The sequence below is a fragment of the Lepisma saccharinum genome, chromosome 21, assembly GCF_977018435.1.
Source record: "Lepisma saccharinum chromosome 21, izLepSacc3.1, whole genome shotgun sequence".
Taxonomy (NCBI): domain Eukaryota; kingdom Metazoa; phylum Arthropoda; class Insecta; order Zygentoma; family Lepismatidae; genus Lepisma; species Lepisma saccharinum.
This window is the reverse complement of record NC_139249.1, coordinates 7,629,459-7,656,327: the sequence shown is the minus strand read 5'-3', so window position 1 is coordinate 7,656,327 and position 26,869 is coordinate 7,629,459. Positions and strand designations below refer to the sequence as shown.

Sequence of the window (26,869 nt, the reverse complement as noted above, 5' to 3'; positions counted from 1 at the left end):
TAACCTTTATGTATGTAACTGACGGTTAAATGTATAAAATTTATACTTTTTAATGTACAAATATTTGTAAACTCTGAAAGATCTGTCATAACCTTCTAGATAATTTGTCGAAGCTTACTTATGTATAAACCACACATTTTAGTGTAACCTGCAGGTGTTGGAACAAAACGACTTTCCTAAGCACAATGCATAGTATGCAGAAGAGTAACAAGTTTGTTACGACACACGAATGGCATCAAAAGCGCAAGCGTCAACTTCACGTAACAATTACTTGAGAACTACTTGACATATTACAGTGTAAGAAACTCCATTCTTGATAAATATTTCCCTACTTTCAATTGCATTAAAAATAATATGGGGTTTCCATTTAAAAAACGTAACTTTGTGTTGAAAATCGTACTTCCTTATATAAACGTATTGTGCCCACTAATTTCATGAGCCCCTCTCATACTTTTATATCTGCGAAAGTAGTTTTTCAATAGTTATTGTTGTTCACTAAATATTTCTAGTGGTAATTTTAGGTGACTCACCCTGTATAATGTACATGCTTACAATGGACATAAAGAATATAAGAGTGCAACCATACCACAGTCCAAAGCTCAAACAACAATTTTCCATTAATTTTCAATAAAAACTTTATATACATATTTGATGTGCTATAGCACCTTCCCAAACGAAAGCTCTGCAGTGAAATTCATGAGAGTTCAGTAAACTGTTTTGTGCAGCGATGTTTCAAACTAAAAAATGGGCATAGGTCAAGGAAATTCTCTTATCGATGGAGAGAATGGACACCACATTTACTCTTTCCTGCGACATAGTTGATTTCAATATTGGATCGCTCCTATCCTCCGCTGCCTGCATCTTCCGGGCCATGAAAGTAGCATCAGCAAGTACAGTTTAGTTTTGGAACCTGCACCATCACCCTCTATAGAATGAAATTAATTTTACTTCTCTTCTGCTACTTTTGGCTAATAGCGAAGATGAGGATAAGTGATGATATGATGAAAATAAAAGACAATAACAAAGAACACTCCTGCCCAGGCTGAACCTAGAACCTAGAATACGTGGCATCGTAGCATGGTGTGATAACCACTCCAACACATAGGTCGGCTCTATGGAATTATACAGTTTGTAAAAAAATAACTGCATCACTTGGGAAAAGTATGGCAGGACATCTAAAGAGTAACAATAGTTACTTGTAGAAGGGATGCACATTCATAAATGTGCATAAAAACAAATATCGCACGTCTTTTGTTTTGTCTATTGTTACCTCTCTTGCCCTCCAGGTGTCTATGTTGTTGGCTAGTGTCCTTGAGAAACTTCATATACGGCATGGCGGGAGATTGACAAAGTATCGCATGTTGTTCTTATCGCGTGATTGTTTGTCTGATTGTTGCTGCATTGTTTGCTTTTATAGTGTTGTGAAGTTTACGAACACATAAGCAGTTTAAGTAGTGCTGTGGATTGTGATTGATTTGAGGAATGATGAGTTTGAAAGACACTTCACCTCGCAAGCAAGGACAATTTTTGGCTCTACACAAGGAAGGGGTGAGTCAACGAGAAATTGGTAGAAAAGTTAACGTGAACCAGTCAACAGTATCAAGAGTCATTAAGAAACAACAACAGTTCGGAAAATGTTCCTTGAGAAAAAGAAAACATCTGCGAGGGTTGATCATAAACTGAAGTCATTAGCATCGTTGCAGAAAAGAAGCATAAGTTCACGTCAACTCTTTGCACAAATTGAGGTATTAAGGTAAGCCATTCAACAGTAGTGTCTAGACTGAAGTATTTTGGATTTCACAAGAAGAAGCCGCGAAAGAAGCCGCGCCTGACAAAGAAACATAAGGATGCAAGGAAAACATTTGCGCAAAGGTACGGAGATTGGACAGAGGAGGACTGGGATTGTGTGATTTTTTCGGACGAAAGAAGTTTAATCTTGTTGGAAACGATGCTGGAGTGAAGCTTTGAATGCGTAGTGGGGAGGAATTAACTGATGAATGTTTATCTGAGACACAGAGGTTCTCCGCAAGTGTTATGTTGTGGGGTTGCTTCACATCGAGAGAAGTTGGGAAAATTGAAATTTGTACTGGGTCTGTTAACAGTGAAAAGTACATAGACATTCTTGATCATAAATTAATTCCCACAGCTAGGAATTATTTTTCAGGTGCAAATTTGAACAAATTTTATTTTCAGGATGACAATGCCTCCTGCCATCGGTCTCGTTCAGTCAATAATTGGTTTAAGGAGATGGGTATACAGAGAATCTGGTGGCCTCCTAATTCACCAGATTTAAACCCCATCGAAAACCAGTGGCATATTATGAACAAGAAACTGCGAGAAAGGTACTTTGAAAACATAAACCAGCTAATGGCAGCAATTGTACACACTTGGTACCATGATTTAGATATTTTAACATGCTGCAATCTTGTTCACAGCATGCCCAGAAGAATTGAGGCTGTCAGGAAGGTTAAAGGAGGCCATACGAAATACTAAATGAGGGACAGTTTCACAAATGATGATGTATGTGTGGTAAAATATGTTATTCATGCGCATGGACATCACGAGAAACTTTTTTCTCGATAAATGTAACTCTATACGTTAGTTTTCTCAATTACTGTATAGCGTATATTGTGTAACATATGTATATATATATCTGCCATGCATACTTCATTTGTAGACAAATGTAGAAAATATGTTTCAACAGTTACAATAAATATCCAGTTACACCCTGATTAAATTTAAAATATGTTATACCCTATCACACAATTCATGTGACGCAAATAAAATTTTTTTTGGCCACAAAGCTAAGTGATGCAGTTATTTTTTTACAAACTGTAGTATTCTCTTTTAATTAATTTGACTTTGGCATCTTCTAACATTGCAGTGGCAAGACAATGGTATGATGCCACACCTGCTTGGTACTGAAGTCCCTTGAATTTCACTCCCAAGCTTGTCCACAGATTACATGAAATTTACTTGTTTCTCTGAACTGAAAAACTTTTTAAAATTTAGTTTTAAAAAAAACTTCCATGCACAAATGAACCAATGTGGAACTTTGAGAAAATGCATAATTAATGTTTGTGAATGTGCATTTTTTGTACTACTAAATTTATATTTTCGACTCAAGATCAATTTAATGCAGAAAAAGCTTTGCTTCTTCTCTTTTCACATTACAGTAAACACCTGCAGTTAACTTACTACGTATGTCCACTTCTACATTTCAAAACAGTGAAAACCCAATTGCTCCAGCAATTTTTAATTTTTTAAAGATCTGTAACTGTCAGTCAAATAAAATAGGGCAAAAAAATCAACATTCCTTTTATTAAAAGAAGAGATGTTCTATTTGCGAAATGGCCTTTCTTACGTTTATTAATTTTGGAGTGCCATGAAAATTTACTTTGGAACAAGCAACAATTTCAAGATCATGTGTGAATAACTGAACCAACGTTTATATAATTCAGAGCAAAACAAAACTTTGTTTTTTCAATTCGTGTCCCATGACTAAAATATGTCTGTATCTATTAACTGGTGGTGTAGGAATTTAATTTAATTTTGCAAAACAAAAATTATGGCATGTAGGAATTGCAGCTTTCCTGGTAACATGATTTGAACAAGTGTTCTCGGGTTACCAGCCACGTTGCATCGGCTTTAGCTTCCAACTTTTCAAGCGCATACATTGCTCTCATCATCAGGGAATGGAAGCTAACGCCAATTTAACCTGGCTCGTTACCAGAGAACACTTGTTTGTATATGGCATGTGTCCATAATAACCAGCCTCTATCATGAAAAAATGTTTATCAAAGAAAGCAAGGCAATGTTGAAAGTTGATGTAATATTGGTTGATATATCAACGTATTGAAAAAATGGTGATGACAGGTACATTACGATATGACAATAGACCATCAAAGCCATGATTTATATTTCTAAGACAGAAAATGCGATGTGCATAAATAATGAAAAATGTAATAATTTCTCATTTTTAGAAAAATAATCATATTGTAATGTTAAACAACATTCAAAAAAGTTCATGAACACAACCTCTCAATGCCAGGGACACAAGTGCGCAATTTTAAATCAACATGTCTCCAATCCTAATTGAGCTAGAGCAGAAATTGAAAAGGACCCGGAATCTGCACGACTCGGGTGTTTCTGGAGAGCTTGCCGTCTTGTTGCTCTGGGGTCGTGATGTGGAGTTCTGGAAAGGGGGGCAATCCTCTACATCCAGAACCAGACTCCTAGCTTAGTTAGGGCCGAGGAAAACTTCGACTTGAAAATTTGGTCAAGTACTCGAGTTCAGTTCAGTAGCCTGGTATAGCTAAATAATTTTTATTGAAGATTTGTATTTAAATTTCCAAACCTAACAATGAAGTCACATTCTTCATGCTTGACTTAATTTCTCTGAATCAGTAGGGATTATTTGTGAAATATACTATGCTTGCAATGTCATTTTTATGGCTTAAAAAAGTGAAACTAACATGACGTGCTTGCCATAATCTGATGTTAATCACAAAATTCCTGCTCAAGTCATATCTTGAATGTGAAAATAATGTTTCCGTAACTAGTCAAAACTAAAGAAATGGTGTAAATTATCACACTTTATGTTTTTTAAAAAAAATACTCTAAAGGCAAAATGTGTAATATACCTCAACTTTTGTAATGATATTCATGTTAACATTTCAATTCACTGACGATTGGCTAATGCAAAGAACAATATTTAATCACAAAAAATATTAATCCTAGTGATACTGAAGAAACTGCAAATTTTCTGTAAAATTACCACACCAAGCTTTACTTTAATACACTGAAAAAAGGGCTTCAAATCAAGTACTTTCAGACAGGACATTGGAAAGTTCTCCAGATAGGATGTTCCCAGTGGCAGTTCCCCGTCATTTCGGTATATGGAGTACTCCTCAATGGATGTCCAACCCCATTCCAAAAAAAAGAAGGGAAATTTTACACACGATTTGTCCTTAATTTATAAGTTATGGTCGTAGCAACAAATTCAAGTGGATGAAAAAATTCTAAGCTGTAGCATTTTTTTCTTTTTATGTACAGGCCGAATCCATCTCCAGACAGGCAGAGGGGTGGGAATCATCCTCACTGATTTTCCTGCAATTTCAATATGTGAAACTGTGTGAGAATCTGAGAAATATGTATTTTATATATATTTTTTTAATTTTCACTCGAGATATAGCTGTTCAAAGTTGACCATGCGGCAGCAATTTTGGATCTGTCAATTTTTTTAAATTGCAATATCTTCTCAACAAATAGAGATAAATGGATGAATCTTCTCTTGTTTTGAAGTATGTGTGTTTCTACATATTATAAACAAATAATATCTCCAAAAACAACACTGGAACAGCAATTGCTAACAATTTTTTTTCTTTAAAATTGTTTCTCGAAAATTCTAAAAATATTACAGGAGTTGTATATCTAAGGGTACTACATATCCTGAAAAGGGGGGCATCCCATTTTGCTTCTTGAATTTTTAATTAATTAAAATAATCCATTTTCGGAAAAATTTGGAACCATGAAAATGTTACATTAATACACTTATAAATTGTTTTATGCAATATATATTATGCATCCATGCTATCAGACACTGTTTGTCGAAGCAATTAAAAAAGACAGTTCTAATATAACAAAGACAGTGCACCTATTATCCTAGTCCTTTGTCCATTTGGACAAAGTCTGTTGCACTCTGAATGGCCTGCATTATAGGCTTAGATAGATTGTGTTTAGTTGCATGATGTTTAACTAGACCTCCTACCCCATTATATGGCCCTTTTCCATATCCAGTTGCACTAAAAATCCATTCTGAGAGAGCTGGTGATTTTGAAAGTTCATAAAGTTGAAATCTGTTTTTAAAGTGACTTGCAGCACTATCTGAGATTATGCTAGCTCTGGTTGGTTTAACACCAAGATTTTCTTTGATCTTCTGAAAAGCTAATAAAGCATGAGAAGAATCGTGTCCTGTGTTATCACTCATAAATGCAAAACTTGTTGTCTCATTGTTGAAATAGATCACTGATGTAAAAATTGATATTAGGTCATTCTGCCAGTGGTAGCCCTGTACTTCTCCTGGTACAACAGACCAATTCTCTGCAAAATCACAATGAATGACTAAATGTTGGGCAGATGTTTTTGATTCGTCTTTAGTAAGGGAGATGTGTTTTCTTGGCACATTTTTCATATAAATATGGGTTACGGCCTTCAAAGTCCATTTGGAAAGTTTTTGAAGAAAGTAATCAATTGCCACTGTCTTTTTTATAAGCGGACAGCCTTCCATGTTGCATAGCTTACTTCATCATTCTCTTCTGCTGCTTCTTCAAGTCTTAAGGTTTGTAGAGTTACTCCACCATGAACTGGACATTTGTGACATTCTTGTAATAAGCACGATTCACTCTCCATAGCACACACAAGTAATGTTAACACCTTACTCACAAGACTGTCCGAACAACACACACAAACATCTATTTTGGATGTGGTATTACCCACTTAGGATGCAAAGAGAAAAAATTGTTTTACCTATATTTATTTCTGGATACTCATTTTTGAAAAGGGTGTATGTTTCACTAATACTCTTTGTCATATAGCGTTTTATTTTGGGAATACTTTGACCATTTCTATTTTGGGAATACTTTGATCATTTTCTATCACAGTAACAGTATCCTTTTTATTAGCACTCTGCCTTGTACAGTTGCATTTATCATCTGTGTAAAATGATACTGCTGTCTGCAAGTCCTTGTCCATAATGGATGTCCACAGTAGGGGTCTGGTATGCAAAAAATATTTTATTAAAAAATCAAGATGCAAAATGGCATGCTCCCCTTTTCAGGATATGTAGTACCCTTATATATAAAACTTCTGTAATATTTTTAGAATTTTTGAGATTGGTGGGTTTGAGATAAACAATTAAGAAAAAAATTGTTTATTTTTAATTGATGTTCAAATATTGGTTTTGGAGATATTTGATTATAATATATAGAAACAAATACTTCAAAACAAAAAAAGATTCATCCATTTATCTCTATTTGTTGACAAGATATTGCAATTTAAAAATTTTGACATCCAAAATGGCTGCCGCATGGTCAACTTTGAACAGCTATATCTAGTGAAAATTAAAATAAAAATAATCTGTTTCACATTAAAATTTCAGAAAATCAGACACGATGATTTCCCCATTTTCATTGTCTGTCTGAAGATGGATTCAGCCTACAACAGTCTGATAAGTATAGCTGTTAAACGCACATAGCCTCGATGCTTGTACAAACTACTGGATATGGTAAGCTGTAGCTGAAAATGCCACCTTTCCTAATTTTTTCAATACATATTGTTTTCTTTTGTTAAGCATGTATTATTCAAGAGTTGGTGCTGAAACTTTGCCTACAGATACATGAAGGGCCCATAAAATCCAAATTCTCTCCCTCCCTCCACACACAAAAGAATCAAACTTTCCGATGCACAAAAACATGATTCAGATTCATTTAGCGCAGAAAGTTGAAGCTTTTTGGTAGGGGAAGGGGATCAAGCTCATCCATAAATTCCCTTCCATCAAGTAGTCAGAAGAAATGTTAAATATTTATATTCCAAAATTCAATATGGCCCCCACAATAAAGCAAAACTAATAGAAAAAATTTACTTTTGTACTGATATTAACCAACAGTAGTGCAGTTATGTTGAAAATCATTTGTTAGTTTATCATTTAAATGTTGTGCAATATATATATATGTAAAAAAGTAGGATCGTTACTATCTACTTCTTTAAGGAGTTACACTACTGTCGAATTAAAAATTATAGATACTTGAGTTTGGACTCCAATTAAAAATTAACCAGTAGACCTAGATAATAAAAGAAACATAAAAAATTTAGTGCATGCACTCATGTGCATGGGCTGACCCAACAACTCAATGCATGATGTGTTGCCACATTCAACATGCATCTTTATTCCATTAAATAAAAGTCTGTATAACATTGGTTTTGCAGTGTGAATTGACAATGATAATAGATTTTTAAAAACAGATGCAAAGATGCAAAGAGTTTCAAAATAAGACCCAACATTGTATTTGCAGGACTGTCCAATAATAAGAAAAAGTTACATAGAAATTTCAGCGAAAAATGCATGCTCGACCTGGACACGAACCCGGGTCTCTGGCTTTGGTTTGAGTTGAAGTTTTAAGTCCACTTGTGCACAGTAAGGCTAATCGGGACTGGACCTACAGTTTAAAGTGGAATCCGAACCACTATGTGTCTCCACCGGGTATCAAACCCGGGACCCCTTGATTACAAGGCGACCACTGCCCCATCGGGGAGGCCCGGATCTCTGGCATACCGTGCCATTGCTCTACCACTCAGCTACCGACTGAGCATTCTGGTCGAGCCTGCATTTTTCGCTGAAATTTCTACGTAGTACATCTCCCGTGTGTGCTAAATCTTCATAATTTCGTAAAATTAGTAAGAACAGTTTTTTGACAAATGTTAAAAATCTGAAAATTAAGAATTGTGTTTAAAACCCTTGTATGCACCAAACTAAAATTTCATCAAAGAGCGAAATCGCTTGCAAAACTAGAAAAAAAAACAGCCCTTCCTTTGCTCTCACGGCGATAAAAAATAGAAGGCATACTAAAAAAAAAATGGTTACCATAGTTTAATGCAGAATTGAATAAGCTAAATTTTTATGTAACTCGTTATCCTACTGGTTAATTTTTAATTGGTGTCTACACTAGAGTATCTATAATTTTTAATCTGATAGTAAGTACTTTGTATTCCAAGGTAAACATTAAACAAAGAAAAAGTTTTGATTGCTTCAAATGCTTTCTTGGTGAAATAGTGTTGCATTCACACATGTGTTTTGTTTTTCATTATCATCATTATTATAAACAACCAGAATGAATAGTAGCACATAGCACAAGAGACAGTCCAGTCTACTCAGAGTTGCACACCATCTGATATACTACAAGTAATTTTCATATTTTTTCCCCTGATATAGAAAACCACCACCAACAAAATTTAAAAGGATGGAGAAGGCATATCAAAGTTCCTAAAGAACACTTGGTTGAGAAATATTCCACCTGACCAGACGTGTATTCTCATTAGTCCTCAAATTAAAGACCCATTTGTTCTTATTGCATTTTCAATAAGTGTTTCCTAAAGTTTCTTTTTCTTAATAAAAGTTTCTGAAAACTCGACAAATCGTGAAAATTCAATTGAACATGCCTGATATGATGTGGAATCATCAATAAGCACAGTTGAACTGCATACATAAAACTGCCAATTGCAGTCAATATTCGACTCAAATTGTCCAATAAATAAAAGAGCCCAGTGGAGAACTACAGTATATTACAACACTATTGAAAAACTGTATGGTAGATGTTGCTTTCTGCAGTTAAGGGGCTATGATTCATTCGCAGTCCACCCATTTCATGTGGAAACTGCACACAGTTACATGTATCAATGAAAAATACTATTAGACTCATAAATAGGGCATTATTTTCACTGCTTTCAATATTAATTTCATTGACTACAGACCATTCATAAAAATTGTGTACACAGGATGTGAATTGGTGCTGATTTTTTCTTAATATCCCGCAAAAAAAAAATATTTAGTCAAACCCAAGAGAAAGTGCCTTCGGCAAGAAATGATGTTTCATCAATGTAATACCAAGGACATCACATGAAAAATTAGCAACAGAACAATGGGAAATCCACAGATTACTTGCAAGTATGATGCCTAACAAGCAACAAATAAATCTTTGTAGACTGTGTCGCACAGTTCACGCTCTCAAAATTTTGGCATATACTGGTGTCTATACACATGATCAAAAACTATTTCAACCTGGAAAATACAAGCAACAGCCACCATTAAATGAAGTTATTCCCAAGTTCATGAAGTGTAATCAACGAATCGTTTCTTTTGAGATGATGTTTGTGCTTCAAATTTGTTCAATATATATATGTTGAAGTGACAACCTTTTGTTTATTAATCCCAAGTGCAGTAAGAATAACTATTAAAAATTCTTAAGCATTGTTTAAACATTTCTTATGACTTTCAAGAGACATGAAAATGCAGAGAATAAAGAGTTTTTTTAGCCACTAGATCATAGTTTCTCAACCTATGGCGCACGAGCCACTGCTCAGTCCCAAGGGGGCATTTCGTGGGTCATGAAGCCTGGCTCTAAAATTTATTTACTGTATCTTAAAACCTATTACGTTTAAATTACTAAGGTAAATTGTTTTAACAATTTATATTCCACCCATGTTGTAAGTAGTCTAACCTCTACATTTATGTTATCCATGCTCTAGCATTGCTTTTTACTGGCATATCTCTGATGTTTAACTCAAGGAAATTTAATATCTGCAGTTTTCGTTTTGGTTGCAGCAATGAGTTCTTAATTATCTGGTATAATATTCCTGCTACAATTCATGGGGATCTCGTGGCCCGTGAGTTGTCTCAAATGGTTAATATCATGGCAAAAAGAAGTTCAATTTCCTTCCCAGTTGGAAAACCCCTTCCACCCCTCTATGTATATATTGTCCCTTATTGACTTACATCTTTATTGATGCTTTCACCTTTACATTTGAATGTCTGTCAGCTTATTTATGTAAATTATAGTGCACTAATATTATGACCAAGGAACGGACTCTCATGTACTAAAAAAGTAGAAGATATGTAAATATATATTTAGTTACTTTAATCAAAATATGGAATTAAATATGGACAAAATTGTCAAAAATGGCAATTTTCATAATGCAAGCTGCTCACCTAGCTGAATAAAATACAAGGTGGCACAAAAAAGTGCATGTTTTTGGAATAGTGTAACATCCTTGATTTTCAAGATACAAACGTTTTATTAACACCAAAACTATCAGTACGAAATGCAGTTTGTATGGAAAATGATGTTGGAAAGATAACGTTGCTGTACACACATCCGGAGCCTCTCCTCAAAGTTCCTCATTGCCCTTGCAACCTTTCGCATACAGCAACAATGACATCTTTCAGACACCATTTTCCATACTTAAATCATCACTATATACCTATCCAAACTGCATTTTGTATGGACGGTTTTGGTGTTAATCTTTAAAATCAACGACGTTACACTATTCCAAAAACATGCATTCTTTTTGTGCCACCTTGTATATCAGGCTTAGGCTACATGACATTAAATGTAATGCAAAATCCAAAAAACAAAAATGGATTACCAAACTTTATTTTAAGTGCTGAATAGTGAATCTCCTATTGTCCCTCAAGACAAATTTGTATTGACTGCAACTGGGTTCAATATCACATGAAGCAATAGGATTATACTTAAAATATGCAATGAATTTCACCCTGAAAGATTGAGATTGCATTCTCTGTTGTTGACAAGAATGTTACAATGACAGATGCATTGTCCATGGTCAAGATTTAAAATAAACAGTACAAAACTAATACAATTCAGATGAACGGTAAACCTTTGGTATTTATCACAATAGGAAATGTAATATATGGTGGAAAATGTTTGAAAACATGGACATTATATTTAAAAGAAAAACTAAAATATGTAAAATGTGTGCTAAAATATGTTTGCTGATAATTTAGAAATCATGCACTATAATGTTAATAATTTTGTGGAGCAGGAGCAACTCATTTACTTGTTACCAGTGTGATAATCCAGGAAGTAGTTTTGTGAAAGTAGATTGAGGTATGTATCCTATGTTGGATATTGTCCAGAGCATTTGAATTTCAAGTACTGAAGGAACTTTGACTGAATGATTCTTTTTTGTTTAATAATTTCAGATTGCCAAGACACATTACTTTGGACTAGAGGTAGGAATACTAAAGAACTTTTATTGGCACTATTTTCATGAAGTCACAGCTTGTCCTGATTTTAAAACTTTAAGTTCCTGAAAGCATCATTAATAAAAATTTCTATATGCTTGTCAAATATGATGTCAAGGTGTCTAACTTCATATCTGCATGCAATTGTGGTATCTTTTAACGCAGTATGGAAAAAAAGTGGGATACACTAACTTTTGCACCTTGTACACACACACAAATAGTAACTTCTATTCCTATAATAGGACACTGACATGTCTCTGCACATGTAACACATTGTTGACAGATCAATGTCTGATATTCTGCAAGTGAAATCCATGATGTTTTCAAGAATTCATCATAGTGAAGGAGCTATTACATGAACTTAAGGTTTGTGGTATGGACCTGAAGGAATACATTATACATCTTTTAGAAAAATGACATTTCTCTTCCCATAAATAGTAAGCACTAGTCTACTTCAATTATTCTTTACTCCACTGGATTTCATTTTGTTACATTTACCATGATAATCAACAAACGTGTGATGCAACATTCCACGTTAGCTATTTGCATAAAAACTTGTGGTCCAGCAACAAGCTGCACTGGAAACACAAGTGTACTAAGCACCTGTCAACAATATGTTAACAGTAAACAAGAGGGCTTGTTGTAAAAATAACAAGAAATTTTGTATTGAAAATGCTTTGGGGGGCAGAAAAACAAGCACCAATACAAGGTGAAAAGCTCTCTCCATTACGGCAGGAACACACCAACAGGCCTAATCATGAGAAAAGTTTAAAACAGTGGCACTACAAAAGAATCCACAACCAAATTACTTTTAAATTCTTTATTACAGCACAGAATTATTTGTAAACCACCTTAGTACTTTATAGTTTTATGAATATTACAAGGGTTCTATTTCAAACCAAAAAAAATGCAAACATTCAAACTGTATATTTTTTCTTGCACCATACAAATTAACAGCACTGAAAACATTAAAATGACTTCTAACATTTCACAAACATCATGATCACATTATCAGGATTTGGGAAGTAGTTCACCTTGGAAGGTACTGCATCCACCTGTGGGACAAAGTCATTGACAATGTACGAAACAACAGTGTTGCTAAAAGTTCCAACATAAATCTTGTTTTGTCAACAGTGCAATTTGCTGCTACTTGTTGATTTCTTATTGCCAATGTTCACCTTTCGAGAGAAGCTCTTACAGACCCTGATGATCCCATTGCAATGTTTGCGAAATGTTGAAATTCTTTAAGGTGTTTCTTCAGTGTTGCTGTATGCATAATGGAAGATTTAAAAACAAAAATCTTTACATTAGAGGGTGATAGAGTGCACTTCAAAACAAAGTCTCTATGGTTTTCTGTGGTGAATTTTAATGAACACGTACAAGAAAAAAATAGCAGAAGGTTCAAGCAGGGCTACAAAATGCTTGTATCAAAGGAACACCCGTTTCCTAAGTGTTTCAAGTTGTTGAAATTAAGAAATGAGTGCATTATCACCTATGGCGGATATCACCACCTTGTTTAAGGCTTGGCTGGTTTTTTGGTTGACACTCGGTTGTCCATTTTTGGATTTTCCTCTCCTCTCGAAAAACTGCTATGATATTCCAAAATCTGAAAAATTATAACTGCTCAGAATTCCTTCTTGAGCATTCACGTGAATAGTTGTACGGTTTGCCTTCGCTGCCATCTACATATTCTCAATAGTTTCATGGCTACGTAAACCCATTAAACTATTGATAATATCTAGACAACAGCAGAAGCAAACCACACAAATATTCACATGGATGATCAAGAAGGAGTTCTAAGCAGTTGTAATTTTTGAGATTTTGGAATATCATAGCATTTTTTCGAAAGGAGAGAAGTGCAAAAACAGACTGCCGGGTGTCAGCCAAAGGTCCAGCCGAGCCTTAAGGTGAATTTCTCGATACAGGCACAAGTAGCTCTTTCTTCCTCTGAACTATTTTCCCCCTACCTAGTGAAAACTATTGGACAACTGTACACTACACTGGTAACCCCGACTTTGTTATGGATAATGGCAAAAACTACCCACAGCTTTCAAGCCACTAGCAGTTGTGTATGTTCCCACCAACTCCAGCAATCTATGAAAACAAGCCTTCGTCTTTCTGACCCAGGGCCAAAAAGACTACGCAGTTATTTTCACGCAATTGTTAAAGTGTTGGGACAACTTCACTAGCATATTTCTCATTCAACCACTCATTCATACCTACTAAAAGCAAAAACTTGAAAAGAAAGGGAATACCTACCAATTCAGAAATGAACCAACCGAACCTATTAAAATTCAAGACTGCACACACACACACCAATTATTTTTTTTATTACTTGACAAAAAAATGAATCAAAAGAGAAACAAAAAAGAAATCACCTGTCCTTACCAGTCCTGGAATGGCTCTCCTCATGTCCAGAACACACAATAACAACATAATTAGAAACTCTTTTTTTGTAATACCAATGGCAATTAGTGTCTACAAAAAGCAAATAAAAAAGAAAATTTAAATAAAGAAAACATGCCCTCTCTCACTCTCAACGTTTATTCAAGGGAAAGATAGTTATGAGACTAGATAATCCCTAATGTGAAACTGAAGATGACTTATGCTAAATAATATCTTAATCCCAATAAGGACACAGTTATGTACACTTTTCTCCTTGTCTAACATTTCTCGCCAAGTACTAGTAGTAGTGACTTTTCTTTCTAACTGGCTGATTTTAGATTTCCAATCAATTTTTATCCAACACGACTTTACATAAATTTAGAAAAGTAAAAAATGCAAGTCTTACCAATCCTCAGGCTTCATCTGTCAATTTCCAATAATAATAAAAAGAGAATAAAGAAAGGTTATACCACCGTGTTGTGTTACTCTTTTTATATATCTCCAGGTAAGACACTGTGATTTTTACACAATCATATACAGAAAAATAGTAATAAAAAAGTGATACCTTTCGGATACGAAAGAATCCTCGGCAGAACTGGTGCTCCCACTGGTATCTGTTGGAAAAGTAACACTGAGAATTGAGCTCAAGTTCTGAACAAGTACTCTACGAAATATTCTGAAGCCACTCCACAAAAAAAGCCAATTAACTAACTGAACTTGACATCACTACGAAAGTGTTTCTGCAGTGGAGTGCATACGTTAATCTGTCTTTTTTTTCTGGTTTACATTAACTGTCTCTAGATAATTCACAGAGTGACAACAAACACCGCAAAAAAGATAAAAATGGTACCTTTCCTCTCTCTCTCTCTTAAACTTTTATCCTCTGAAGGCGAGAATTTCATTGTTGGCTGCACTCAGAACAACATGCAAAGAAATAGAGCAAGGAGAAGAGCGTACACACCTGGGCTCTTCATGTGAAGCTCACTTAAGTAGGTTGGGTCCCAACAAGAGGGCCGCTCCCAATGCTGTGGACAGAGAGTACATGGTAAGTTTCTCAGAAAACAACATGTCACTGACCATCAAAAAATCGAAGAACAACACATCTATCCTCACACACAAAAAAAAGATATTACAACGGAAATTTCCAACATTTCAACATACAGCATCTGTAACCTAACAGGCATATATTAAAAGAATGGAAATGTGTAAACTGCCATATGAAACCAACAAACATGTCCACACACAGTCTCTTTTGCATACCAAGCAAATGATCATTATAGTGGACCGAATGTTCCACTCTAAACTGGACATTCCTCACACAAAGAACATTATTTTAACACTTTCCCAAAACTTCCCTCGCAAAAAAAGTACTTCATTAAAACAACAACAGAACCGTAAGAAACCATTGATGAAACTATCCACTACAAGAAATGCCATGAATTGATATCAAAGCACAAAACTTTTAGACACAAGAATAACTAAAAAAACAACAGCACTCTCCCTATTATGGACACAATCTACAAGGATTTCATACACAATCAGAAATGTACAAAACAAAATGATTATCATTCGAGAAGACAACACAAATTATGCATATTCCAAGAACATGGGAAAGGAACTTTTACCAATGTCAGATAAATAACCATCATTGGAATAGAACTCCTTCATTGTCCTGTATCCAAAGCAAAACTGTTAATATGTGCATTTTCCTTTATGTTAAACAGAAAAATCAAATGTTTATCTCACCTGTATGTGAACATTCTGCATTTCTGCTCATATGCAGGTAAGACAAGCATGTTCTGCTCAGTACAACATGTTAGAAGCCATCTACAAGAAACCTCATACAGGGTGGGGCAAAAAAAAAAGGTAACCAAAACATGGAAATGAGATATAACTTCGATTACCTTTTATTTTTGCCCAACCCTGTACTTAGTTGTAATGAACGAGTCACCTCAGGATTACTAAGATGATCAGAAAAACTAATTATTTGTGTACTTCACAAAAAGTGATACGATTTAATGTTTTAATTATTAAGAACAATCAAGATTGGGTGGAAAATCATATCCTCTAGCAATGATTCTCTACAATGCCCTATACAATAGCTGCAGGTCTTACATGACAAAAACGATTCAGGGGGGAAAAAAAAGATTCCATGGGAATCCAGAATTATGGAATGTCATTGAATTCAAACTAAACTTTTCCACAAGAAATAAGGGGATTTTCAGGATTGCACATATGAACATACTTCACAACATGGAAGAATTTGTATTTTTGTTATTTAGCATTAATTTTTTGCCACTTTTGGCTAATTGTGAAGATGAGAATGAATAGATAAATTTGACGAAGGGAATATGTCTCATTACCTACCTACTGCTATACAAATATAATACATGAAATGGTAGACAATAAAATTTCATTACAATTGCACATGATCGCCAGTACAAAAACTACTCCCCTATATTAAACCATGGTTTAAAAAACACCAGTAAAAATCTTTCAAAATAAAATGTACAATCATTTCAATTTTTTCCGAATATTTCTAGTGCAGGTACAACTGGCACAAAACTTCCATCTTTAGGTATTGCAGGTAAATAAGATAATATCTCAGCAGGAAATAACATTAAAAGTGTTATTGATTGCACTGTTCATCAGACAAAATATTTCTTGACTTCAAGCAGGTCAATCAAGTTAATGTGAGCAGATTTTGGCAAAGAATGCAGACTAATCAAGGAGATATTCCATCAGAACATGTAATGAAGACAATTCCAGATTTGCCGAAGCAAATTTCTCAACTTCAACAAGTGTCACATATTTCAAGATCCAATTCCGGACCACTCAAATAAAGCATAACATTAAACTCAACAAAAGAGACCCAGTGTACCTTAACTTGATTACAGAATTAGCTAAGAGGAAGGAATTCATGTGAGATCTAAATTAAAGTACATGTTGCAACTTCAATCAAGTTACATGTCAATCAAAAGCATAAAATGTATTCAACTTTTAAGTTGATTTGCTTTATTTTAATTCGCTTCTTGTGCCACTTTTGGCTAATTTGCGAAGATGGGAATGAGTGACGATATGATGAATGGACACTCAGAAACATCCATGCCCAGGCCGGGATTCGAACCTGGGACCCCTGGCATCGTAGTGTGATGTGCTAAACACTCCGCCACGGGGGCTGGCGTGTATTCAACTGTTGAAAGTATACTAAAAATATATTAAAAAAATCCCTAATAAAGCCAGTTGGGAGAAAAATATGGCATTTTTGGTTATGAAAGTGGAAAAGCAGAAACTTTACACATAGTGCAAGGTTGTTATTTAATAGAAATATACTGAAATTATCTTCAGCATGTCAAAAAGAAAAGTTCAAAAAGCATTTACTGTGATTCAAAATATGGTCCATGGATACTAATAGAAGCCTGACTACGACTACAATTTTCTGGAGAATCACGAGTAAAATTTAAATTACGTCAATTTCTCAACTATGTGTAATAGACTGAATTGTAAAGTCATATTGGTGAGAAAAAAGAGAGGGAAAGAGAAGTACTACATAGATCAATCTGTCCACTAAATTAGAATTCCTGATTGATTTATTACAGCTATACACACAAGCAGATGGCAAACCAAAATAAATGGCCCTTTAAACTAGCATTAGATAGGGGTGTTTTGTTATCAGCTTTGGTGAAAAGTAACCTGAAACAAAATTTTGTTATGGATCATACACATCCTCAGGGATTTTCCTATGGTACAGAAGTGGGTACACGAAATAGAGTGAATTATCAGAAACCATTACACTAAAACATGAGATTAAAAACTGCCTATTAAATATGTGTAAGTAAGAAAGAAATCTACCATCAAATCATTTTTCATGTGTTTTCATGTAAATTTCACAACACACAAACATTTAATTTCCAGGATGTTTCCATGTGATTGAATGTATTTAATTTGTAATTTTTCGATGAACCTTACTTGTAAAATTGATGTTCCTGACTTTTCCGGATGAATGGTAAGGTTTCCAGCAGTAAGGGACTGCTTGTCCTCAATTGGCCACAATCATCCTAACTAATTTTCACTGAAGTCAACAAAATCAAGTGCATTCATGAAGTCAAAACTTCTCTCCCATGTAAAGCCTCAATAGTTTCAGCCACTGGTAATATCGTCACATTGCACACAGATAATAAACAATTACCAATACAGCAACAGGAAATGTAACAAGGGGGTTCAGAATAAATATGCTCAAAAGTTCTACGAACTCAGTCATTATAAATTTCAGCAACAAATTTGATAATTTTCATCAAATGAGATTTAAGAAACTTCACAGTGGTAAAAAAATCTTTCAATTAGCTACGAGGGCTACTTTCTTTATCTCAACCTCCGATGGCACTGCTAGGTGGCCAGTGAAGCACTAGGAAGCGAGCATCAAGTGGCATGATTGGCGTTCCCCTTGCCATTACCACCACCACTGCCAACGCTTCAGTCGAAGCTGAGCAACGGGTGCGTAGCGTAGTCTGCTACAACTGACTCTCCCGCCAAGTGTGAGGTGTGTTACTGGTTGACTTTATGGAGCTGGGAACCACAATCAATGTGGCTCCATACTGTGAGACATTGCGCAGACTACGCAGAGCCATCCAGAACAACGAAGAGGCATGCTGTCTTCAGGCATTGTCTTGCTTCATGACAATGCCCGATCACATGTTGCTGCGTCAACCCCAGACCATCTTCAATGATTCCCTGGGAAGTGTTTAATCACCGTCTCTACATCCCAGACCTGGCGCAGTGACTTCCACCTTTTCCCGACGATGAAGAAGGGGTTGAGAGGATGGTGCTTCCACACCAATGAGGAGCTTCGGGACACTGTGCAGACCTGGCTCAACAGACAGGCGGCACCTTTTTTGCAGAGGGTATTTGAAAGCTGGTGCATCAGTATGATAAAGGTCTGAATTTTCTTGGTGATTACATTGAAAAGTAGATAATATGTGTACGTAACTTTTGTCAATAAACCCATTTTGCTATTCACTGTGGTTTTGATGTCATGCCCTATCGGAGGTTGAAAAAAAAAAATAGCCGTTATACTTTAAAGTGAAGATTATGCAATGATAATCCACAAAACACACATGCACAACCAACCACACACACACACACACACACACACAACTACGTCCTGCGAGAACCAGACGGACATCCAATATATCAAATTTACAAGAGATATGTAATTTTATTGTATGAAATGTATTCTTAGGAATATGTCTGACCCTAAAAAAAATCAGCAAATTGGAGATTTGAAGATATTTCAACATGAATCCAAACAGAGCTCTTCAAACTGAGTAGATATGTTCAACAAAACTGAAAAACACATTTTTGGAGTTGCATTCCTCTGGTTCTCACACGACAAACAGCAAACATGTAAACTCCATTCATACATTAATCATGAATTTATGACTTTCAAACCTTTATGGAACTAGCTCTACCTATAAAAAGAAATAATCATGCACAAATTCTGGACACATCAGAATCTCTCCAAAAAGAGCTGGAAATTAAGGTAATGGCTTCTCATCAAGAAAGGCACTTTCACTAATTTACTGTCTCAGTTAAAAATTACAAAAACTGCTTCATTTATTTCTCATGCTCTCGAAATTCCCACCAATCATTACTTACAATCAGATGATCCTCCTTCATATGTTCTTAACAAGCACCACTGCCATTGGCTCTTTTGAGCAATACATTGTGGAACTTCAAAGAAAACTACATATGGAGAATATAATACACAAGCTCTCATAAAACATAAAATATCTAACGAACCATACTTATATATATATATATGTGTGTGTGTATGTTAACATTGTACAGTCAGAACAGTCAGAGAAAAAATGTAGTCACCGAGCTTCAGGAAATTGCATTACCAGAATCATTACCTTTACGTTTCAGTACAGTCAGAGACATTCTATCTAAGTTCAGACAAGAACTTCTTGTATGCAGTAGCAATCCACCTTAGTTCTTACTGTACAGTCACGGACAATGCCGGCTTGTAACGATTCCACTGAAAGTCAATGTATTCATTACAAGCCGGCGCAGTGTCCGTGACTGTACAAGCAGCATAACACACATGTATGCATGTGCTAAGTTAAAGCTGGTCAATATACTAAAGACTAAAAACATAATTTGCTCAGAAAATGTGCACGCAAGAAATAATGTCTAATGAATTACTTCATAATAATAAAACTGTAGTTCATAGGCATCATTTCTCACGCAAGAACAACTTTCTCAAATACAAAATCCATTGAATTCTCAATTCATGCAGTTTGTTAGCAATATAATTTGAATTATTTTTTGCATATAATGCATCTAAATTAAACACCACTAAGTTAAGGCAATGCTGGGCCTTTGACCTCTTGGCAGTGGAGTAATTCATGAAAATTTATCTATTCTAAAAATAGTTATGATTCAAGTGAATCTTCGTGTCATTTGCTTTCGCAGTCATCTTAAAATCTGTTACAGAAAATAATTTGTAGGGCCACAAAACTATCAATTATCTAAACAGGAAAAGCAAATAACACAAAAGATTCACTTGAATTCCCTACAATATATTACAAACAAATTAATTTTTCAGAATTAGTAGCATCTGAGCGGCCATGTGGAAGGAGGTTAATGTACGTGGGCATCCTGAAAAGTAATGCCTCCTACTTTTTTTTTGTGACTGTGTAAATACATTTTGGATTTTGAGCAACCATGAATTGCATTCATCAGACTTTCACGCTTCTCCATAGCACATTCCAAACCTCTATCGCCAAGGGGTGCTGCACTATAGCAAGGAAAATGGCAGCATGTAACCCTACTATGTAGATGTGTCTGCAGCCGAGTGCAGTGAGAGAGTTTCTAACCTCAGAAAATGTATCCCCAATTGAAATTCACCGGAGAATGAAGGTTTTTTGATGAAGATGTATGTATAGACGACAGTACTGTACTATTGGGCTGTTCATGCTCATACTGAAAACAACAGCCAAGGAACTCTCAACATGTGTGACAAAGAACGGAGAGTGAAAGGTCACGTACTGCACTTAATGAAGCACATCGAAATTGTGTTGATGAACTCATTTCGAGTTTCATCTGTTTCCAAAGCTTAAGGAACAGTTGAGAGGAGCTCACTTTGAGTCTAATGATGCAGTACAAACAGAATTCTCCTTTTGTCGATCTCTCACTGAAATACAGTGACTGCATTCAGAAACTGGTCTCTTCTTGGCAGACGTGCATTCATCGCCGGAATTGTGTAGATATAGACAATAAGTCCTAGAAAGTTACCTGCATTTCTTTTATTCAAAAAAATTCAACATTTTCTAATGAAAAAAACTAGGATGCATTACTTTTCAGCACGCCATCGTATAATGGCTCTGAGCAGGTTAAAGATTGAGTTTTCCATGTTACAGTCCTCAGACCAAATGTTCACAAATTTAACGAGGAAACTATGCTGTAAAAATGAAAATCCTACCAACACAACCTACAGGGTGTAAAAAAAGGACTCAATAAAAACAAAACTAACACTTTCCACGTTGTCAGAGATATCAGCTCCAAACTTCACAGGGAATGTCACTACATGTGGTATTTAGTCTGCATATTCATTACTTCTCATCAGGATAAGCTTGCGTGTACTATCTGACCACACATGAGTGTGGGGAAAAAGGGACCAACATGACGAACAATTGCCAATTTGAGAGTCAAGTTCAAACAAACTGGATTGATTGATTGGGTTCATTTTAATACTTTTCTGACTTTTTGGTTATTGCTCAAAGATGAGGATGAGTGATGATATATTGAAATTGATGAAAGGATATACACAAAATACACCCAGACTGGGATTGAACCCAGGAACCCTGGCATCGTAGCGGTCTAAGCTAACCACACAGCCACAGAAGTCAATGTGTGAAGCAGATGATTGATTTTTTTTTTTTACTTTGCTCTCTGCACTTTTTCGCTAATCAAAAAGATGATGTGATGAATCCTGATAAGATCAAAAAGAACAAGCACACAATGCAGTCCCAAGACTAAGGAACTGAAAAATTATAAAAGCTGGGTCGGTTGTCAAGCACGCCAAATGGTCGACTATCAATCTCTCACACCCAATTTTTCAGATTTGAGTACCAGCCTAGGCATGGGTGCTCTTTGCGGGTGTCACTTCATCAATGTCATCTAATCACTTCTCACCATCTAAATTAGCCAAAAATGGTAAAAAGTTGGTAAATTTCTTATATCCGCAAGACGGCTGAAATTTGCTAGTTCATTTAATTTGAATATTCGTGCTTACGTATTCTGCATTGACAAACACTGTTGAAGGTGGCATTTCGCTTATTTCCAAAATAAGCTCTATTTGCAACATATCAAGTAAGTTTTCTTAGTTTATTTTTGCCTTCGGTAACATGCAAAATGGCGGTCACAGTTTCACTACCGTACTCGGCATGCAGTGTTTCCACCCCATTGAACCCAAAAATACCTACGTAGCCCCACAAACCATTGATGCATAGCCCCACGAACCATTTCCGGTAAGGTTAGGTTGGGTTAGAATAGTTAAAAATTGGTTTAGAAAAAAAATGCATAGCCCCACACACCATTCTCACATAGCCCCACGAACCATTGTAAATTTGAATAAATCCATCTTGCGGATATAAGAAATTTACCAAAAAGTTATGCTAAAGGCAGCTAAAATATTTACTACTTTGAAAAGCATGTAGCAATACTATTCACAGTAATGGATAGTACATTAACCTACTATCTTAGCAATTATCTGTAAATAAAATTCTTAATGCATGAAACAAATACAGGTCTCAATCAGTGTACTTCAAAAATGAAGCAAAACTTATCCCATTAGGAAGATTGAAAAAATGTGGTCAATGTGAGTGATTCTATTCAATAAATTCCATGAACTATGTGATATTTTTTAAAAAATTGTAACCTAGCGAAAGTGTTTTATCTTGCTCAATACTATTTTTTTTATCTGATAGGCTAACTGAAACTGGACCTACAGTTTAAGGTGAAATCTAAACTGTGCAAGTCAACCACTCCCATGCTGCAAAATTCTTGAAATAGTGAGATTACATCCAGTATTCATGCACATTGATCTTCTATGAACAACATATTACACAGATAAGTGTAAACTTAGAATTTCCTTATAAAACCAACTATTAACCCACCCCCCTTTCCCGGCAGCTCAATAATGAGCATTAACCAAGACTAAGTGAACAATTCCACAATGAGGCAAGAAATATTCAGTCTTGGCATAAGTTTGACGAGTTCTTACATTCTTTCAATGAAAAATGAAAATGATGAAAGAAACTACAGAGAATGCCTATCATTGCTTTAAAAAAAACGAGCATCAGGAGGGTGCATGCACCTACAAAAGCAGACAGAATATAATAAAATAAAATGGGTAATTGACAAGTAGTTACTAAAATGCTTACTGTTTGAAACTAATATTCCACACTGAAAACAACAATTTCATGTGCCAAATTATGTTTTTCTTGAACTATTCATAAATATGTAGTAACAAGTGCCAGAATAATCATAAATAAAACATATACTGACTATCTCAAGAACAGGGTTAATGGGATCAATACCTTACAAGTTTATAAATATGAAACACATCAAATCCTATGACAACGCCTGTAATGCACACAACTGTCTGAATTTTGATCAATCTACATCTATAAATGCAGGTCAAGTGGCACTTAGTAACCTTCAAATTAATAGAAAATATCTAGGACAGTTATGTAGTGGCATAGCAGTTAATGTTGAGAGAAACCTTAATTGAGAATAATACTTAAAAATGAATGTAATAGTGGACTAAGTAAAAATAAACCCCATCCCAATTAGAAGTATGCAAGTATTTCATCTATCAAGCATGAGATTGCAGGAAGACTCATAAAAATTTGGCACAACCAAAATTCAAAAAATATAAAGCGTCAATTATTATTTGCAGAATTGGCCAGCATTTACTGACCTATCTTACATATCTGTTAACTACTTGCAAGCCTCAAATTTATACAGCACCATTGAGAAATGTTATGACAGACAAAAATTTATCTATCACTTGTCCTAAGTTGAGAAGAAATAAATCTCACTTCTTTAAGAGAATGATTTCAGTAGCAGTCATACATAAAGGTTGGTTGGTATCAAAATACGCAAAAAAATACATCATTTTAAAAATCAATAGGTACTGGCAGTCAGAGTGCACATAGCCTTTAGACTAATGGTGAATTTCATCCAACAACTTTCGCACACCACTAACGATCATTCTCTACATTCTTTCGCATTTTCTCACATTTCAAATGTACGAGACTATAAAAACGGTCTCGGGTTGAAAAAACATAGTAAAAATAACAGGCTTTACGAAAAAAAAATACTAGGGCGACATAACAGACTACTCGAAGTAAACACAGCTTATTTTTCGCAAGCATACGGATGTCAGATCACCATAAGAATGACGCAATGTAATTACGCAAGTCAGGACAATTGTAAGTACATTTATGCACGTATCAGGCACGAATTTAATCGCTCTGAACACCCCTAAGCACATTCGGGAAAATGTTTTGGACTACACTTTACCAAAGCTTAGAGTCAGATGCAACACTTGAAATGGCGCCAATGCTGCATCTTGGTGCAGCAACCTGATCTGACGTTACGACACGCTATGCATCACTGCGACACTTTCGCGAAATCGAATAAATTTACCTGAAAACCAAATCTCAATACCATAAACTACATATACAAGACAAAATTATTCACTTTGTTTCATATAGTGATCCGCAATAACGGATCGCTCAATATTGACGTGGATGTTAGGTGCAACGTGAACACAAACAGAAAGAAAAAATATTGTATGCATGCAAGTCCTACCTCACGAATGATTTTGCAGCCCTTCACAGGTCCGATCTGCGAAAACAAGGCACAGATGAGATCTTCGGAAACGGAAGCATCGAGGTTCCCAACATACCTGAAGAAGAAATCAAGGCAGCCACGTTGAAACCAAACAGTATGCCGGGAACATAATGCACACATTGTGTACAAAAATGAAGATGCTACGTCTACGTACAGCGATGAAGTCTACTTACAGCGTCCGAGGATGGCTTTCTTCGGTAAACATCTGAAAAGAAAATGCACTCTTTTAGAAAACAGCAAAGAAGCTATAAAAATGGTAACATATAAATATATGCAATATCATGGAACACAACCAACCTGTCTCGCCATTATGGGTACCCCCACTACTTCTACACAAAACACCGCAGAAGCGACTCGGGCGCATCGAAAGGTACCATGGGTAAAACAAGTGACATACGCATCCGTTTCATCTCCAGAGAACATTTGGATTGCGTATTAATAACTTACTCAATTATGAATAATTTAGGCTGTAATAAAGGTTGGGAAATAAAGTAAGGGAAGCGAATTCATTAAAAAAGTATCGTTCAATCATATATTAGAATTAAAGGAGAAAAAAGGGATGACTGAGCATTGAAACCGGCTATGCGTTCAATACATGTTCATTCTTCTATTTTTATTATTCAATAAACCAATAATAATTCCATCCTAAAACCATTCTTTTCTCAAGAAAGGGAATTAAGAAAACGTTTGTAGAGCGTTCATTCGTAAACAGCGAGTCGCATCGAAAAAATTATATTCAAACTTTACATATCATGATCTCTCTTTTCTATTTCACTACGGAAAGTAAAACATAATGTTTGTCAACTCACTCCATGATCTCTCCTTCAACAACATTGAAATAATGCTCAAGATGTTTCGGATTTTAATTGTATTAGCCTCAGTGCTATAGTTTCTTTCACAGGGTATACGGCATACGCTAATGTTCGTGAAACGCGGAGACCATATTTCCACTAACTTAAACGTCTACAAAAAAAACACCTATGATAGAATACTGATCAATGATTATGATTTGCCAAAAATTGGCATAAAGGAGGCATAGATTTCAATTTAAAAATAGAAGAATATGAAATGAGTATTTGAGGCCTAAGTACATAAAATACAGCCGTAATTTATAGGCTACCGTACCGCATGTTATTGTATTTTATTTTATTTTTGATATTGCTTTTGTGAATTATCAGTTTGTACACTGTTAATAACTTTAAGAATACCGCCAATTGGACCAGAAATGTGCGCCGCCAATTGTGTTGCGGGAAAAAAGAAACAGGAACATTATTGAGAGTTTCACATGGAGCTTACTCGATATTTCGAAATCTCAAGTCAAGCATCTACAAGAAAAGGCAGATCTCATAATATACCACTCAAGACCTGCACAAAGAAACAGACCAACGAAGCTAGCATTAGTTCTGCTAAAATGAACTGTACATATTTCTACAAAATTATAGTTGTCAAATGATGGCTGACGTGCATTATGTATTTGTACCCTCTTCCCCTTCCAAGATTATGTTCCCCGTCACGTGAAACCGTAATAACAACCAAAATGGCTTATATTGTGTATGTGTGGGGTCCTCTCTCTCTCTCCCTCTCCCTCTCTCTCTCTCTCTCTCTCTCTCTCTCTCTCATAAATAAATAAATAGAAACGAAAGGAATGGAAGTATGCACGTACTGTAGCATAAAGTAAGGGTGGTCCATATTGAAGGGACACATTTTATTTTGTATTTTCAGACAGTAGGAATATTCTAACAT

The 26,869-nt window shown here is 35.4% G+C and overlaps 1 protein-coding gene across 8 annotated transcripts in view; it reads right to left on the bottom strand.

Annotated features, from left to right (window-relative positions):
• The window catches only part of LOC146004042 (nucleolysin TIAR-like), a 1,204,848-nt gene that overhangs the window by 1,133,351 nt on the left and 44,628 nt on the right, over positions 1-26,869 (bottom strand). For 6 of the 8 annotated variants that reach the window (XM_083142630.1, XM_083142632.1, XM_083142636.1 and 3 more), the window contains exons 1-3: positions 25,424-25,474; positions 25,300-25,349; positions 25,085-25,181 (exon numbers count right to left, since the gene is read on the bottom strand). In XM_083142630.1, coding sequence (XP_082998756.1) covers positions 25,085-25,181; positions 25,300-25,349; positions 25,424-25,435 — 159 coding nt within the window. In that variant the 5' untranslated portion in view covers positions 25,436-25,474. Of the gene's footprint in view, positions 1-25,084; positions 25,182-25,299; positions 25,350-25,423; positions 25,483-26,869 lie in introns of those variants that run through there. The other 2 variants (XM_083142628.1, XM_083142629.1) reach the window with 2 other exon arrangements.